Below are 15,966 nucleotides of genomic sequence, written 5' to 3' on the forward strand. Positions count from 1 at the left end.
CAATCATCCACGTAGGCCGACAACTACAGCTTTAGATAGACTCCAGTAATGTGGGAATGAGTGCTGTTCCATTGACATGCATTGATTATGTCCTGTAGGTCTTACAGTCAGTCATGATACAGAATAAATGATGTATGTCTGATCATAAATGTGCTTTTCTTCGCTGGTGAACTAGCTCATCATCGCCAGCTGCTTGTGTGTATTGATAAGCTCCTGTCGTTTTATAGCTTTAATGTTTTTTAATGATTATTACACTTTAAATAGCATGGACGCTTTTCCAAAATATTACCTGAAGAACAGAGAATTCAGTTTTGTTGAACAAAGACTGAGGTTAGATGATACGAATAGGTTGTTTTATGTACTAATAGCTAACTTTTTGTGATTTTAGACTTCATATTCACAGTATATCCAACATGTATCAACTGTGTATCTGTATTGTACAATTTTTGGCTGGTGCTACAAATAATAAAGTTTCTAAATAACAAAAAGTCTCAGTGTAAATAACTTCACTCAATGTGAGACATTTATTCCTGCGGCACAAAAAACATGGCGGCCATTCTCATTGACACACATTAACACAGTTTGTCGCTGCAGACAGCAAACAGAGCAAACACTGTAAGCAACATTCACTCAAACAAGAAAAACAAACGCTATAGAGTTACTTTCAGGGCTTCAGAAATACCTTTAACAGCCACAGGAAGTAGAAAGATCCTAAAATCTTTTTTTTTTTCAAAATAAAACATGAGCTGGGTCATGAGACTGATGGTCAATGGAGAAATCTGAGTTTTAACAAATTTTTATTCTGACGACAGCCGTCGTCTCATTGGTTAAGACAAAGAAAAGGACTTTCATTAGACGCCAGCAGCAAAACAGAAACCACATACAGACTGAGAAGAATGTCGAGGTCCACAGGCGTCCTGCAATCTGAGTATCTGTGGTGAGCAATGACACTGAGTTCAACACAGAAGCTTGTTAGTCAGGCTCGTACAAAGTCTTGTCATTTGTCCACAAGCACACATTCAAATTAACAGCATTAAAACAGTATGTGGGGGCTGCAGTGGAGGAGGGGGGTTATTACAGGTGCCAGTGAGACAAAGAAACAAGATCCAGGAAGTCCAGTAAAAAAATGTTTTACCTTTTTTATAAGTATTGTGAGGTGAACAGTCAGTCTGAACACAGTCTAACTGTCCCATCCCTTTATAGGCAGCCATTGATTCAGTGCCATTAAAAAAATTAGAGGAGAAACACTAAATTATCCATTTTCCAGAGGGAAGTTTTGTATTGAAACAACCTGGTGTCTCACACAAACATACAAACTGAGGCTGGATGCAGGACAGGTGCTGGTGCAGCTGCTGCGGCCCCCGGTATGCACCCCCCACACCTGGTTGCACACTGAGCAGACAAAGACACGGGCTCACTGGTAAATATTGCAATAAAAAGCTGTGGTGCGACTCTGTTTGTCTTGGAGGTTATTAGATTCAGTGTCTCGTGTAGAAGGCACTTTCAAAGTAATTTCAGTTTGGAGGAGCAGGAAATGTCCTGCAGTCAGTCCTCCCCTTCGCCCGCATCAAAGCCATGATTGGTCTGTCCCCTGGACCTGCTGCCTCTCCTACTATACTGGCCTCCTGGCCCGGACTGGTATCCATGCTGGTCACCATCATCCTCATACTGCCTGTGATGCTGCTGGTCGTCATTCTGGTTCTCCTGTTGGTACTCGCTGTGCTGCTGGGAGTGATATCCCCTCTCCTCCAGGGCAGACCAGCCCTGGTAGGGTCTCTCGTCCTGCTCCTGGGGGTAAAGGTTGTCATCGGGGGCGAAGGTGTCATCGAGGTGGTCGTAGTAGCTCTGGTAGGAGCTGGCGTGTGCCTGCTGCTCCCGGGCGTTCAGCTCCAGCGTGCTGTGCCACACTCCGTAACAACCGTAGATCAACAAACCTGAGGGGAACAGCAGGTAGAGACGTCAGGCTGAGAAACTGTCCAGCTGCAGAGTGTTATCAACCTGCAGGAAGTCCAGAAGGTCTTCTCTCACTTGGTCATCTGTCAACCAACTGCAGATCTAACAGAGCACAAGGTGTACAGTATATTCTTCTCTCTGCTGCACCTCAACAAAATGAACGAAGAAGATCCATCATCCGGAGCTACATCCAGTTTTCTTCTTTCTATGCCTAATTTGTACAAACCTGATTCTAAAACAGTCTGAACTCTGTGTGACAAGTAAATAAAACCAGAATCAATCAAACAAACTGTGTTCACTGACAGACATTTCCTGAAGTGTTCCTGAGTCCAGGTATTAATCTCTTTATCCAATCACGTGTTGACAAAGTGTTGACCCTCGCTCCATCCTCTCTGTGAACCACTGAGCCTTTCAATCATGATACTCTCACCTGTTACCAATCAGCCTGTTTACCTGTGGAATGTTCCAAACAGGTGTTTTTGGAGTGTTCCACATCTTTCCCAGTCTTTAGTTGCTCCTGTCTCAACGTGTTTGAAACGTGTTGCTGCATCAGATTCAGAATCAGCAGATATTTACAAAAATCAATGAAGCTGATGAGCTCAATTAAATATATTGACTTTAGACTGTTCTCAGTTGAGTTTATGTTAAAAGGGATCAGCAGGTGATCATATTGTGTGGTTTGTGTTTTGGAATCGGGGTTGTACAAATGTTCATGGTGCCCAGAAGATGAATCTTACTGACTTTGGTCCCTTGACTTTCTGTCTTACACCACCAGCTGAGTGACATTTGTGATTTTTAGTGAAATGTCTCCACAACTGTTGGATGGATTGTCACAAACTTTGCTACACGGATTCATGCCCCCCTCAGGATGAACCGTACAAACAGTGTTGATCCCTTCATTTTTCATCCAGCGCCATCATCAGGTCAGAATTTGAATTGCCTTCCCATCATCCTCAGCTATACTTTCTGTCAGGTGTTGATTTAAAAATGCTAGCATGATAATACACTGAAGGAATACGTTGAACATGGTAAACATTATTAGCAAGTTAGCATTGTCATTGTGAGCATGCTGATGTTAGCATTTAACTCAAAGCACCACTGTGCCTTCAGCACAGCCTCACTGAAGACTTTTAAAACTGCTAAAATCAAACCGTGATAAACCTTTTACAGCTGTTCCAGCTACCAAAGATATGACGGATGAAAAGATTTAGATGTGAAGTTTGTGAACAAGTGAATGTTATGTGAGCTCACAGCATTAGTTGAACACAGCTGACACTCGCTGTCGGGCTACATGACTGTGAGAGATGTGCGGTTGGTTGATCCATCACAGCATTTAGAACAAATGGCAGGAAAATTAGTCCTGGAGTCTAAACCTGTCCTGACTGTGCAAAAAACAACAAGAACTAAAAGAGCAGAGGAGCCTACGTATATGATGGACACAACTAAAAATAGGCACCGTGCAGCTCTCGGAGCAACTCAAACCACATGCCAGAACAGATGTATGGACCCTAAATCCTCAAATCCTCTTCAAGTGGCCTTGCCTTTTGAGGGTTGTATTGTAAAGTTATTTCTCATCTTTTAGGTCCACTCATACGGGAGAAGCAGTTATTGTAAATTACACAGAATCATCGCAGACAGCTTGAATTTAAGCCTAATTATTTAATAGGATTTAAGATATTATCTTCAAGATGGTGGCACACGAGTGGCAGCCTGTTACAGCAGCTCTCGCTCGCCACTGAGCTCTAACACTGTCAACTTCCCCACTGTGGGATTAATAAAGCATTATCTTATCTTATCTTATCTTGAACGCCTCATGTTCTGCTGGTGACGAGAGACGTAATGTCACACTGTATTCAGCTCACAACCTTTATAGTCAGCACATTACAGCTGGATCATTATATAAAAGAACATTATTATGTTAAAGAAGGTTTCATCTCACCTATGAAGCACCAGACAGTGAACCTGGCCCAGGTGAGAGGAGACAGTTTAAGCATGAGGTAGCTGTTGACCAATATGGCCGCCGCAGGGACAAAGGGCACACAGGGCGCCATGTAGGGCAGTCTCCGCCCACTCTCTGGCTGCTGGATAATCAGAATTAAAAGCTTCGCCATGGACCCCGCCATCAGTGTGGCCATGAGGCCTGAAAACACGGCCCCGGCACCTGTTCCCTGCTCAACGCCAAATATGACAGTGGACCAGAGGAGGAAGGACATGAGGAAGAGGAGGAGGGTGCATCGGGTCACAATGCGTCCAGTGGCCGGGGTGGGCCGGGCCGACGCGTCTGGCATTCCCAGCCTCAGCCGCAGGGTGTAGTAATGACCTCCCAGAAGCCTTTTCAGCAGCGAGGCATGGCCTGTGTGGAAATCAGAGTCATCGCCCTCTCCTTCAGCCCCACCGGCGTGGTAGGACGACGAGCCATCGCCGTCTGAGCCTTCAATCAGCATCTGGTCGTCTTTGGTGTGGACAGCCCTGTCGTCCTGGTGCTTCAACCCGTCCACGTCCTCCCCGGCGTTAAACTGGTGCGTGTCGGTCTGTTCGTCGGGCTGGTAGCGCAGTAAGAGCACGCACACGCTGACCAGAGTGTAGGCCAGCAGGGTGCCGATGGACATCATCTCGATCAGGTCTCTGAGGCTCACCAGCAGGGCAAGGACGGCTGCGAAGCTCCCCGACACCACACACGCCGCCGCGGGAGTGTGCGTGAGCGCAGAAACATGTGACAAGAACCTGCAGACACATGAATCAGAGAGTCAGGCAGAAGTGCTCGTCCAAACTCTGTGAGTGTGCGTGAGTCTCCTGCACCGTCACCTGAACAGCAGTCCGTCCCGGGACATGGCGTAGATGACTCTGGGCATGGGGAACAAAGAGCCAAGCAGAGACACCGTGAGTCCGGCTATGGAGCCCACAGCCACGGTGTATTTCCCCCACAGGAAGCCGTGCACTGCGAACATCTCCATGAGAGGAGCCGAGCCGTCGATCAGGTTGTAGGGAACCATAAGAGTCAGGATCACGCTCACCTGTAGAGAGGAAAGGATGCGAATAGGTGGAGAGTATTACTGTTAATGATCACCTGAGACTGTGGGGGGGGGCATGAGCAACATTGTACTGACCGACACGTAGGCAGTGAGGCAGGTGACCAGCGAGGCAGTGATGGCGTACGGGATGGAGGTGTTTGGGTTTTTCGCCTCTTCTCCCGTCGTTGCGATGATATCGAAGCCGATGAAGGCGTAGAAGCAAGTCGCTGCACCTTGCATCACCTGATGAGCGAAGAGAGATCATTCATTTAATTTCCGGTCAGTTTGGGGATTTGAAGATGTGAGTGCAACACGTGTGGTTCAGTATCTCACCCCGGACCAGCCGTAGGGCAGGAAGTTGCCGCTCTCCCAGTTGCTGGCGGAGAGGAAGAAGAGTCCGGCGATGATCATGAAGACCCAGACCACCAGGTTGACCACGTTGAGGACGTTGTTGAAGCCCACTGAGTTACGCACACCGAGAGCGATGATGACGGTGACCAGCAGGGCGATAAACAGGGCCAGCAGGTCCGGGTAGGTGTCCTCACCCTTACCTGAAACCCACAGACACAGCAGCATTTAAATAAAGATATTCCATCAACATGAGGAAGAGAGAGCACATGTACGATCTGTCAGACATAAAGGGCTTCCCATCAGAGCTAAAGAGCTAAGAGCTAAAGAGCATTTATGCTTTTTCTCTTTAGCCATGCTGGCGACATGACACATGTCATGCTGTACAGATGTTCATATCCCCCAGAGGACCCTGAAGTTTCCTCCAGCGCCACCATGACGGTCACATTTGTGGTTTTGAGTGAAATGTTGCAACAACTGATCGCCATGAAATTTGGTTCAGACATTGATAATTTCGTCAGGATGAGCTGCCATAACTTTGGTGATCCAGTAAAGAGTGATTTAACACCTCTGGGACAACCTGTCTCCGCTGACCTCTAGTGGTTCAACTTCTCACCTCACAGCAGTGATGCACAGGTGTACTCCAGGACACCGTGACATCACTGGTGGGTGTGATTACAGGTTCTGTCCACACCTATCAGGGATGCTGGGTGTGGACAGAAGTGAGACAGTCTTTTAACCTTCAACCAGAGAGAAAACATTGCTGTTCAGCCTGGTGCTCAGTGTTTCTTTAACTTTCCTTCCAGCATCAGGTCAACGCTTGAATTTGTCCAAAACTTTACGAACAAAAACCTGCAAAACTAGTGACATCAGATCAGTGCTAAATAGCAAATATTAGTATGCTAACACACTAAATTAATATGGTAAACATGGTGAACATACTACATGCTAAAGATCATGTTAGCATTGTCATTCTGACATGTGAGCATATTGATATTCTTCAAATACAGCAGTCTGTCTGGGAGTGAGGGACAACAACAGTATTCTGGTTTTTCTAAATGTGCAAGTTGAAGCTAAAAGTGTTCATTTGCTCTTTAACGTGCTGAGGAACGACGTGCGGACTGATCGTACATACCGAGTCCTCTGAGTGTGCCCAGGTGTGTTATCATGTAGTTACTGATGCTGTGATTGGCCAGTGAGTCGAACATGCTGCTGAGAGCTGACGCCCCTGCCGCTGTGCCAATCAGATACTCCAGGATCAGGTTCCAGCCAATGAAGAATGCCACAAACTCCCCCACTGTCACGTAGCTGTAGGTGTAGGCCGAGCCGGTCGTCTTGGGGACCCGGACACCAAACTCTGCGTAGCACACGCCTCAAGAAGAAAACACATACACAGTTCAATGACACAGGCGTGAACACAGTGTTGGGTTTGTAACAGTTACTCTTTGCCTCTGGTTGAAAAATGTTCCGTTGTGTCACCTCATGTCATCTCACCTGACAGTATGGACGCCACCGCTGCAATAACGAATGACAGGATGACCCCAGGCCCAGCCATCGCCTTGGCAACCAGTCCAGCGACCACGTACATCCCCGTGCCGACGCAGCTGCCCACTCCGAGCGACACCAGGTCCACGGTGGTTAGGACCTTGGCGAGCCCAACCGGCGACCCCTCCGCAAGCTCGGTGAGGTCGTCGGAGCTGTGAGCCATGGAGCCCACGGGTTTGGTTCGCAGGAGGCGAGAATACATGTTGAACCAGGCGTCGCCCAGAGACATCCGGCCCAGCCACGCCGCCATCACCACACCTGGTTATTACCTGTTTAAGTCTGTGATTGAGACTCCTTCTACCTTTTCTCTGTCACTCCCTCTATCATCCTCTCATCATCCTCTTTCCTCTTTGATAGGTTTGTTCTTTAAGAGCGACAGATCCAAATGGACCGCACCGACTGTGGAAAGCAGAGCAGGAAATATTATTACATTACAACATTTATCCATCACGGGTTAATACAATTATTCACAGAACAACAACAAAAGTACACTAACAATAAGAGAAACTCAAATGAAGATACCTGTCAGAAGTGGCCCTTATGGTTCATGAAATGCTGAAATAAACAATAAAATATACCATGTTTGTCCAGAGTCTATAAACAGTGTTTGGGAAAAGGACTGAAGCCTGATATACAGGATAGGAATTGAAATTGATAACGTGATTGATCAGTTTTAATGCCTCTAAATCCCACAAATATCCCTTATAATTAACCAAATTACAACTATCTACTGTGTCCAGTAGCTTCCTGTTAGAACTCAGCATAGATCACAGTCAACTATCAGCACTGAGCTGAGCAGAAATGTATAGAATTGGGAACAGTTACAGAATAATTGATTATAACTTTGTGGAATAACGACATTGTTGTTGTAGTACTAGAAGAAAGTCAAGTTTAAGGCTAAATACTTGTTAGTTTTCAGAAACAGGTCTATGGTCGTTATTTTAGGTCAAGAATCCAAACTCCCTCACTGTGACCCCGCTATTGATCACTTCTTCAACAAATAATCAGCACAATCATTCAAACTCCATCAACACTGACTGATTTACCTGATATACCTGATTTCTGAATAAAAGCTGAATATCAGGCAGGTGTACCTGTCCAGTGCTGATGATGTGAGCCTGCAGGTGATGATGGGATACCATCAGCTGTTCTCCTCACTCACTAGAGCGAGACTCCCTCTCTGAAACATTGATGAGGACCAAGGATCTACTTTCACAACGGAAAGGTACGACTGTGGAAGCTATAACTGAACCACATACACACCTGAATCATCTTCTCCACACATCTGAAATACCTGCTTCACCCTTTAATCAAGTCCTGAGCTGAAACCAAGCCCTGGTCAGCATCAACAGGTTGGATTTAACAGAGTGACGAGCACAGGCAGTTTCCAATACAACACACTGATGAAAGCACCTGACATGCAGTTTAAAGAGGCACACCTGAGCAGACAGGTAATACACTCACTTGTTGTGTGTTTTCCTGAGGAAGTGCAGGAGGCTTTTGGTTGGAGTCCACGTCTTCTGCAGAGCTGCAGGAAATAGTGACAAGAGGAGACGGCAGTGTTAATCATTCAGACCTGACACCACGTGATCAGGCTGATGCATTATTGATTCCCTGAGACTGAGCTGGGGGGGCGGGTAGAAGAGCTACTGCAAAGGTTTGTGTGCTGGCTGCCAATGGTGACGTTTCTTTATGCTTTGAATGCAGAGCTGGGAACTGACCAGGTGTGTGTGTGTGTGTGTGTGTGTGTGTGTGTGTGTGTGTGTGTGCGTGTGTTTATGGACCAGGTGTGTCATGGAAAGTTTGTTCAGTTTCCTACCAGCAGCTGTAGTTTTAGGTCTTTTAGGTTCTTTTAGAATCCTACATTTCCCATAATGCAATTCAAGCTCCTTTCATTAGATGCTTCCTACCTAAGTAACAGCGGCGTCTTTCAAGCTTCACACCTCCAGTTTGTAACGCAGAGCTTCTGTTATAAATTTGAGGGCCCCATCCTAAGCTGAGATAACCCAGATGACATCACTATGACATCATCAGGGTCAATCTCTCTGAGTTGACAAAGGTCGTCCAGAGCCGTGAGGACAGGATAGCTTGTCTCTCTTTTCACTGGCTACGAGCGTCTCTTTGCATCTCTTGTCAAAGGGAAAGTTCATTATTTTTTATCAAAGACTTGACTAAAGGCTCAGCGCCATGATGAGCTCGTGAATGACAGCATGTCCACACCGCTTTGGTGCTTGACTCTGTGTGTTTATCAGTCTTCTGAGGTCGTTTTGCTTGTCCAACACAAATCAAACCACTCATACATTTCAACACTGCTGCTGCAGGCGTCCTCCTGCCAATCAAACACATTAAAGTGTGAATCTTCTATACGCTGAAACTTCAGGTTAAACCTGCCCAAAGTGTCCACAGTGTATGGGTGCACGTACAGTATGTGTTGTGCTGTTATCTGCTGGTAATCTGATACGCAGAGTCCGATCACAGCGTTACCTGCAGACATGGTAACATGATGCTCTAAAACAGGAGAAACTAGACACGCTAACGCTGTCTACATGAGCTGGTGGTTGCTTTAAAGGACAGTTTGGGGAAAAACGGTTTCTGCAGAAACCTTCAGGACCAGAGACCTCCAGGAGCAGAGACCTCCAGCACCAGAGACCTCCAGCAGCAGAGACCTCACCAGCAGAGACCTCCAACTGAAGAGACCTCCAGCAGCAGAGACCTCCAGCTGCAGAGACCTCACCAGCAGATTCCTCCAGCACCAGAGGTATCCAGCAGCAGAGACCTCCAGGAGCAGAGACCTCCAGCACCAGAGACCTCCAGCAGCAGAGACCTCACCAGCAGAGACCTCCAGCAGCAGAGACCTCCAGCAGCGAGACCTCCAGCTGCAGAGACCTCCAGCAGCAGAGACCTCCAGCACCAGAGACCTCCAGCACCAGAGACCTCCAGCAGCAAGTGTCAGCTGGTTCGTGCTGTCTGACTGCTGATGCTTTGATCCTGTCTGCTTGAGCTGTTTCGGTCTAATAATCAGATCCAGTTTGCAGCACCTGGACCAGTGTTTGCTTTCCTACCAGCACCTGTTGTTTTAGGTCTTTTAGGTTCTTTTAAAATCCTACATTTCCCATAATGCAATTCAAGCTCCTTTCATTAGATGCTTCCTACCTAAGTAACAGCGGCGTCTTTCAAGCTTCACACCTCCAGTTTGTAACGCAGAGCTTCTGTTATAAATTTGAGGGCCCCATCCTAAACTGAGATAACCCAGATGACATCACTATGACATCATCAGGGTCAATCTCTCTGAGTTGACAATGTGTATTCTGACACATTATTTATCACTAGTCTGGGAAGCAGTCATGTGATGTATTTGGGCTGCTGGGAACAGTCTTTGATCAGATTTTCTGATCAGAGTGAATCAGAGTTTCTTGCGAATGCAACCAGTAACATCGCCCCAGACATGATGAGTTCATTCTGTGGGCTGGTTCTGAATCCTGAATCCAGGCCTCAACTTGTTGGTGAGCTGCTCTGCGGGACTGGAGAACGTAATTTAACCATATCCTCCCAGATTTAGATTCAATCGTATCCTTCTCTCTCTGTTGGCCTCTTTAACCTCCTCAACTCTAATTTTCACAGTTTAAATGGCTTTAACAAAGTGCTTGTCAACAGCGCGTACAGTATAAATTGTATTTCTTCAACTGATATTCAAACCCAAGTCTCATCTTGTACTCCGAATGTTTTGTGCATGAGCTTGTAATTTTCTTTAATAATAAACTATTTGCACAGCACCTTTCATGCAGGAAATGCAGCTTAAAGTGCTTTAAAACAAATAAATTGAACGAAACATGTGCTTCATATAAAAAAAGCTAATGTAACATATGACAAATTTTTTAATCATTTATTTTATGGGGTTTTGAAGGGATTGATCAGCACAAGACAAATCCAAAGGAGCAATAATCCTTTAAGTTAAAAGAGTCAAAACAGTGTGTGTTATGGAAACTCAATCTAAAGACTGTGGTGTTCATTTGTGGACAGTACAGAGCTAAAAAAACATCACATCCACACACTGTACTTCCATTTTTATTGTTTGTCTTCATCTGTTCTCTCATTGAGTTATTTGGTCTGTGTGCTTTTTAAATTAGGACTCTGACTGTAACAGACGCTCAGCAGCTCACAGTCAGAGTGTCTGTATGTCAGAAAACTGTCTCTTTATGTGAAGATCTGAGACGCCACGAGCCGCTGCTGACTGCAGACAGCTGAAGGTGGATGCATTCCTCAGGCTATGTGCTTTATACACAACAGATGAGCAAATGGGAGTGAATCCAGACACACACACACACACACAGATAGAGAGAGACAGAGAGAGAGAGAGAGACACAGAGAGAGAGAGGGAGAGAGAGCAAACATCCTTTTCTGTTTAAAGGAATAAAGGTTTTCGTCTGCAGCTTGAAGGGATTCCTGCAGCACAGGAGCAGAGAAAACTGTCTCATCATGCCGGTCTGACCTGTGGAAGACTCCATGAAGGAGAAAATGATTCTTCAGTTGTTGTTGTTGTTGTTTAGTGTTTCTTTCTTCCATCTCTGTAAAGCTGAAGCACATGCTTCTGTCCATAGATTCACAGGTAAATATTTTTGCTAATGTAAACATGTATTTACTTGTTAGTATTAAACAACTACAGCTCCCATGATGCACTGACAGCTAAGACTTTTGGGATGTGAGCAAAGCCATTCTGAAGACTTCTCAAATCCTCAACAAAAGCTGCCAGGGTTAGCATTACCTTTGCACTACAAAGCCTTTTTTGCATCATAACCTGCATATTACACTGATATTATACACATATACCGGTATATGTATGCAAAATATACACTTAACTGTATCTTCATTGTAAATATAGTTTAGTTTTCATTTCTTCCTTTAGTGCTAATTTTACTTACTTTGTTCTATTCTACTTACTTACTCACAGCTGTAATATTCAGCTGCATCAGTTTGGTCTGATTGATGCGTTTATGAACCGTCACCACCTGTAGCACCACCTAGTGGGCCTTTAGCGTACTGCTTCACATCCATCTTCAGGTGCATGGACAAACATCAGCAGCAGCTTCAGGTGCCACTTTAAAGGTACACTGAGCTGGAACTAAAGAGTCTAACTGAGTGGCAATAAATGTGTCTTCATGAACATGTTAATATTCAGTTTATGTTGAAACTGCTTTAGAAAACTGGACATTCAACTGTGGTACTGTTCAATTGTACTGTTAAACCTAGGTGTTTATCAAGCCTACCCTCATTGATGTAAACAGCCTGCCCAAAATACGATACAATATACAAATAAGTCCTGTTAGTATTGTGCAATAGTCACTGACCCAATTAAAGCTTGATTGGCATGCAAATTGGCAATCAACGTCATTGGGTAAGATATTTTTAAAGGCTTGCAAGTTGCCCTGCAAGTTTAAAACTTTTTGATAGCGTGTTCCAGAGACTTACGAGACAAGCACCTTTGTTACCTAATCAACTGGAAGGTAATGTTTCATTCACTAATTGATGTATTTGTGTCAGTTAATGGGCGTGTAAACCAAAATACCAGCAGCACCATGTGGGAGTCCACTCTCCTGTCACGCAGTTAGGTGTGCAGACTTTTGAAGACTGTGAGAACACCACAATAAAAAAACACAAGACAGAAATGTTCTTTTTCCACATTTATTCTCCTGTTGTGCTCCAGCTGCTGATTCACAGGCAGCTGTTCACTCGTCTGCCTCCGACTCCTCATCGTCCTGACTGATCTGGAAGTAACGCAGCTCGTATGTCTCCTTGTCGGACGCCACCACTCTCAGCCAGTCACGGAGGTTGTTCTTCTTCAGGTACTTCTTTGTTAGGTACTTCAGGTACCTAGAGGGGAGAGTTGGAGGTCGTTAAGTCCCAGAAATGTCAAAGTGCAATAAAATGTATTATTCTAGGTAATATCTAGTTTCCACCCTTGATGTAGGCAACAGCAGTCTTTTGATTTCCAGTAATGTTGTTTCAGGAGCTGCAGCACATCTCATCTCACCTTTTGGAGAACTGTTTCTCGGATGTGACGTTGATCTTGTTCTTCATACGGCCAACCTGGACGATGTTACCCAGATTCCCCGTCTTTCCGTTGACCTTTATCCTCTCTTTGAGGAAGGCTTCCTGTTGGACAGAGCACAGTGATGCACTAGGGAAGGGAACCCTAGCCAATCAGGAGCTAGGGAAGGGAGCCCTAGTCCAGACACCAGGTTAGCTGTTTGCAAACATCACTAAATAAACCCTTTGATGATCTGACTTTGGTATAGATCACGGTGTTAAATAATAATTAGGATTATAGCTGCACAAGAAATGTACTCAGTTTTTACCAAATTTGTCTCCATTCAAATTTCCTCACCGAAGTCTCTAACCGTTAAAGGGCATACCAACTACAGTAATATGTGACATAGTGCAACAAGACTTACAAAGTTTGCGGAGTCCAGGATCCCATCCTCCACAGGGTGGGTCAGGTCCAAGGTGAACTTCCAGGCAGTTCCCTTTTTGGCCTTCTTGCCAACAGCTGGCCTCCTTTGTTTGATCTGTGAGATGAAAAGCACAACTTCAAATTAGCAGCAGCACAGATCTGCTTCTGTTACTGTTCTTTTGAACTGATTATGCCAACTTTTACTGGTCAGCTTTCCTTTTTTATTTTCTTTACTGTTATCCAATTCTAATATGAGTACATAATTTAGTATTGCCAGACACTAGTTTAATTTTGGTGTTTTATTATATTTAAACAGCGTTTTATATATATAACTTAAACTACAATTTTATATAAAGACAGTATTAGGTACCTTATCTCCACTAACACTTTGCATGTTAATGCACCAAATTCTTCACGAGAAAGTTAATCTTTCAGAAAATAGTGTCCTTAAAAGATTTTAACACAGATTTTAACATTTAAGAGATTTTAACACAGTCACTAGTGAATTAGATAATAGCACCTAATATAAAAGTTACTGAGACATAAAAAGATTCTGGCTCTGTTCTCAGTTCAAGATGTAAAAACTGACTAGTGCCATTGAAACAGGCAGGAGTGCTTTGTCAGTTCTAATAGTCAGAGGTGGCTGTTAGGGTTGGAAAATTCCTGGAATATTAAAGGTGTAATCTTTCTATGGGAATAGACTGGAATGTATGGGAAATAACGGGATTAAAATTCATATATAAGGGTCATTTGCTCATCCTATATTTACCATGTCATATGCAGTATGAATGGAAACAGACTGAAAGTCCTCAGTTAGCATGCACAGCCAAGCTATAGCGCACATGGTGACAGCTAGCTAGTCATACAGTTGTAGAGCCGATGGTTTGATTTCTAATATATTATAATCTATACGGATAGCTAATATATGAATTATGCTACGCTACTGACTAGTAGGCGTTAAAATCACCGGTATGGGAAAAAAAAAGCTTGAGTCATTCTCCGGCGACAGGCCTCCTATTATGGACTGATGAGAGGAACGTGTAAGCTAACGTAAGCAATAGTTGGAGCTAATGCTAACTCTGCTATCTTACTAGTTTCCTGCCCTCTAAAACCGCTCATGGTTTGACACAACGTTGTAATATCAAAGCTGTACTTTATTTTACTTCATACCGACTACTATAAGTAAAAACAGTAAAGGATTTAACGACACATCGCGTAAACCGCGGAGGTGCTGGCTGAACTTACCGGCGCCATGTTTAAGGATCGGACAGGAAAGAAAGAACCGGATCTGACGGAGCAGTGACGTAGATCGTGCCGCGTGGAACGCCCTTACCAAATATGGTGAAGCCAGTATCGCAGCAGAAATAAACATTTCCACACACGAACCTGGGAAATGGCTCGATTAACGCCCAGCGTGGAGGTCATTAGCTCTGGCAGAACTTCTAACTGAAACGTGTCAGTTTTATTTTACGTGCTTAACCTGCAGCACCGACAGTTACGTGTAGATTTGGCTACATTTTGTCTAAACAGAAATAACTTTACAGTTCAAGTTTTGCCTGTTGTTTCGGCAGATGTTTGTGTCAGATGATTCAAGTCCAAAGGTCAACTAGATCTGAAACACGCCCTGATTCTAAACCTGCTGAGCCAGGTCGATCATTGACAGCCTCCTCACACATACCTCTATCGTGCCCGCTCTGCCGCAGGCCTGAGCCCTGCCCAGTGCATTCAGCTGCATTCACATGAACTTCAAGAGAGAAAATAAAATCCAACCTGATGAGTCAGAGAAACCATGATTCTTCAGCTGGGTAGACTGAAAAGAAAAAAAAAAAACCCTGCATCCTTCTTTCCATTGTGGTGCCACTCGTGACTCAGTGTGCAGACAGGAACAAGTGATGGTGAACGCCACATCACGGTTGGGGACATTCAGGCAGGGTGTGTCTGCTGCCATGGCTCCAAGTGCAGATACACAATAGAAGTTTCCAAGTGATCACACACACAACACGCTGCACAAACCCCAAAACTGTTCATGTGCGCAAGTTATTTTCAGAAGTATCAGTCAAATTTGCACTTCTGTCTCTTTGAGTGTCAAAAACTAGTGTTTGCCTTGAGCTTCTTGTTAACCCTAGTTACTCTCAATTAGACCCATTTGGAATCTAATTTTAGTTAGTCTTCTAAACACAATTATACATTATCAGATGTTTCTCAAAATAGTCATTTCACATACTCCGTGGCTATAAATCGCATTGCTTGCTTTAAGCAAATTAAATGTGCGGCAGCAGAGCAGCTCTACTTGAACAGTTTTCTACACTTCGTTTAGTGTGCTGTTAGGTTTAGTGTCTGCGGAGACGAGTCAGTGTGGCTCTGCTGTCGCAAGAGGCTTTGAACAGTAAAGACAGATGTTTTTCCCCATCAGCAGTGCATAATGAAGTTCAGGTGCCATTTGCACAGAATGACTTGCTTCGCACACTGCTGAGCTCTGATATGTCAACAGTTCAATCACCAACACCTTAGATCATGTACTTTGAGCTTTCGATAATTAAAATATCACTGACACCTCAAGTATAAAAAAAAAACTAAAAGCAGCATGCTTACTTTGAATATTTCAGTATTGAGAAAAGTATTTGTAAATGTTAGCAGGCAGTGTACTCATTTCATCATCAG

At 44.5% G+C, this 15,966-nt stretch overlaps 2 protein-coding genes across 2 annotated transcripts; both read right to left on the bottom strand.

Moving 5' to 3' along the window:
• Positions 1-1,545: 1,545 nt before the first annotated feature.
• On the bottom strand, positions 1,546-7,107 carry slc7a14b (solute carrier family 7 member 14b). Its single transcript, XM_041961570.1, has 7 exons — positions 6,807-7,107; positions 6,448-6,684; positions 5,298-5,515; positions 5,061-5,207; positions 4,759-4,967; positions 3,893-4,677; positions 1,546-1,934 (listed from the first exon to the last, which is right to left on the bottom strand). Exons 1-7 carry the CDS (start codon positions 7,105-7,107, stop codon positions 1,546-1,548), a joined length of 2,286 nt encoding a protein of 761 aa, XP_041817504.1.
• A 5,421-nt stretch (positions 7,108-12,528) lies between these two features.
• On the bottom strand, positions 12,529-14,591 carry rpl22l1 (ribosomal protein L22-like 1). The gene is made up of 4 exons (XM_041961614.1): positions 14,551-14,591; positions 13,307-13,420; positions 12,886-13,007; positions 12,529-12,725 (listed from the first exon to the last, which is right to left on the bottom strand). The coding sequence occupies exons 1-4, from the start codon at positions 14,557-14,559 to the stop codon at positions 12,581-12,583; spliced, it is 390 nt and encodes a 129-aa protein (XP_041817548.1). The 5' UTR covers positions 14,560-14,591; the 3' UTR covers positions 12,529-12,580.
• Positions 14,592-15,966: the final 1,375 nt, after the last annotated feature.

The sequence above is a fragment of the Chelmon rostratus genome, chromosome 20 (genome assembly GCF_017976325.1).
Source record: "Chelmon rostratus isolate fCheRos1 chromosome 20, fCheRos1.pri, whole genome shotgun sequence".
In the NCBI taxonomy this organism is placed as follows: domain Eukaryota; kingdom Metazoa; phylum Chordata; class Actinopteri; order Chaetodontiformes; family Chaetodontidae; genus Chelmon; species Chelmon rostratus.

Bases quoted from the DNA above. Each gene is read 5' to 3' on its own strand.
- rpl22l1 (XM_041961614.1), bottom strand. The intron at 13,008-13,306 runs GTAAGTCTTGTT...TCTGTCCAACAG, and splicing joins TCCTGGACTCCGCAAACTTT to GAAGCCTTCCTCAAAGAGAG. The intron at 12,726-12,885 runs GTGAGATGAGAT...TCTCCCCTCTAG, and splicing joins GAGAAACAGTTCTCCAAAAG to GTACCTGAAGTACCTAACAA.
- slc7a14b (XM_041961570.1), bottom strand. From the start codon at position 7,107: ATGGCGGCGTGGCTGGGCCGGATGTCTCTGGGCGACGCCTGGTTCAAC. The intron at 5,208-5,297 runs GTGAGATACTGA...TTCGCTCATCAG, and splicing joins TGCCCTACGGCTGGTCCGGG to GTGATGCAAGGTGCAGCGAC. The intron at 4,968-5,060 runs GTCAGTACAATG...TCCTCTCTACAG, and splicing joins GCCTCACTGCCTACGTGTCG to GTGAGCGTGATCCTGACTCT.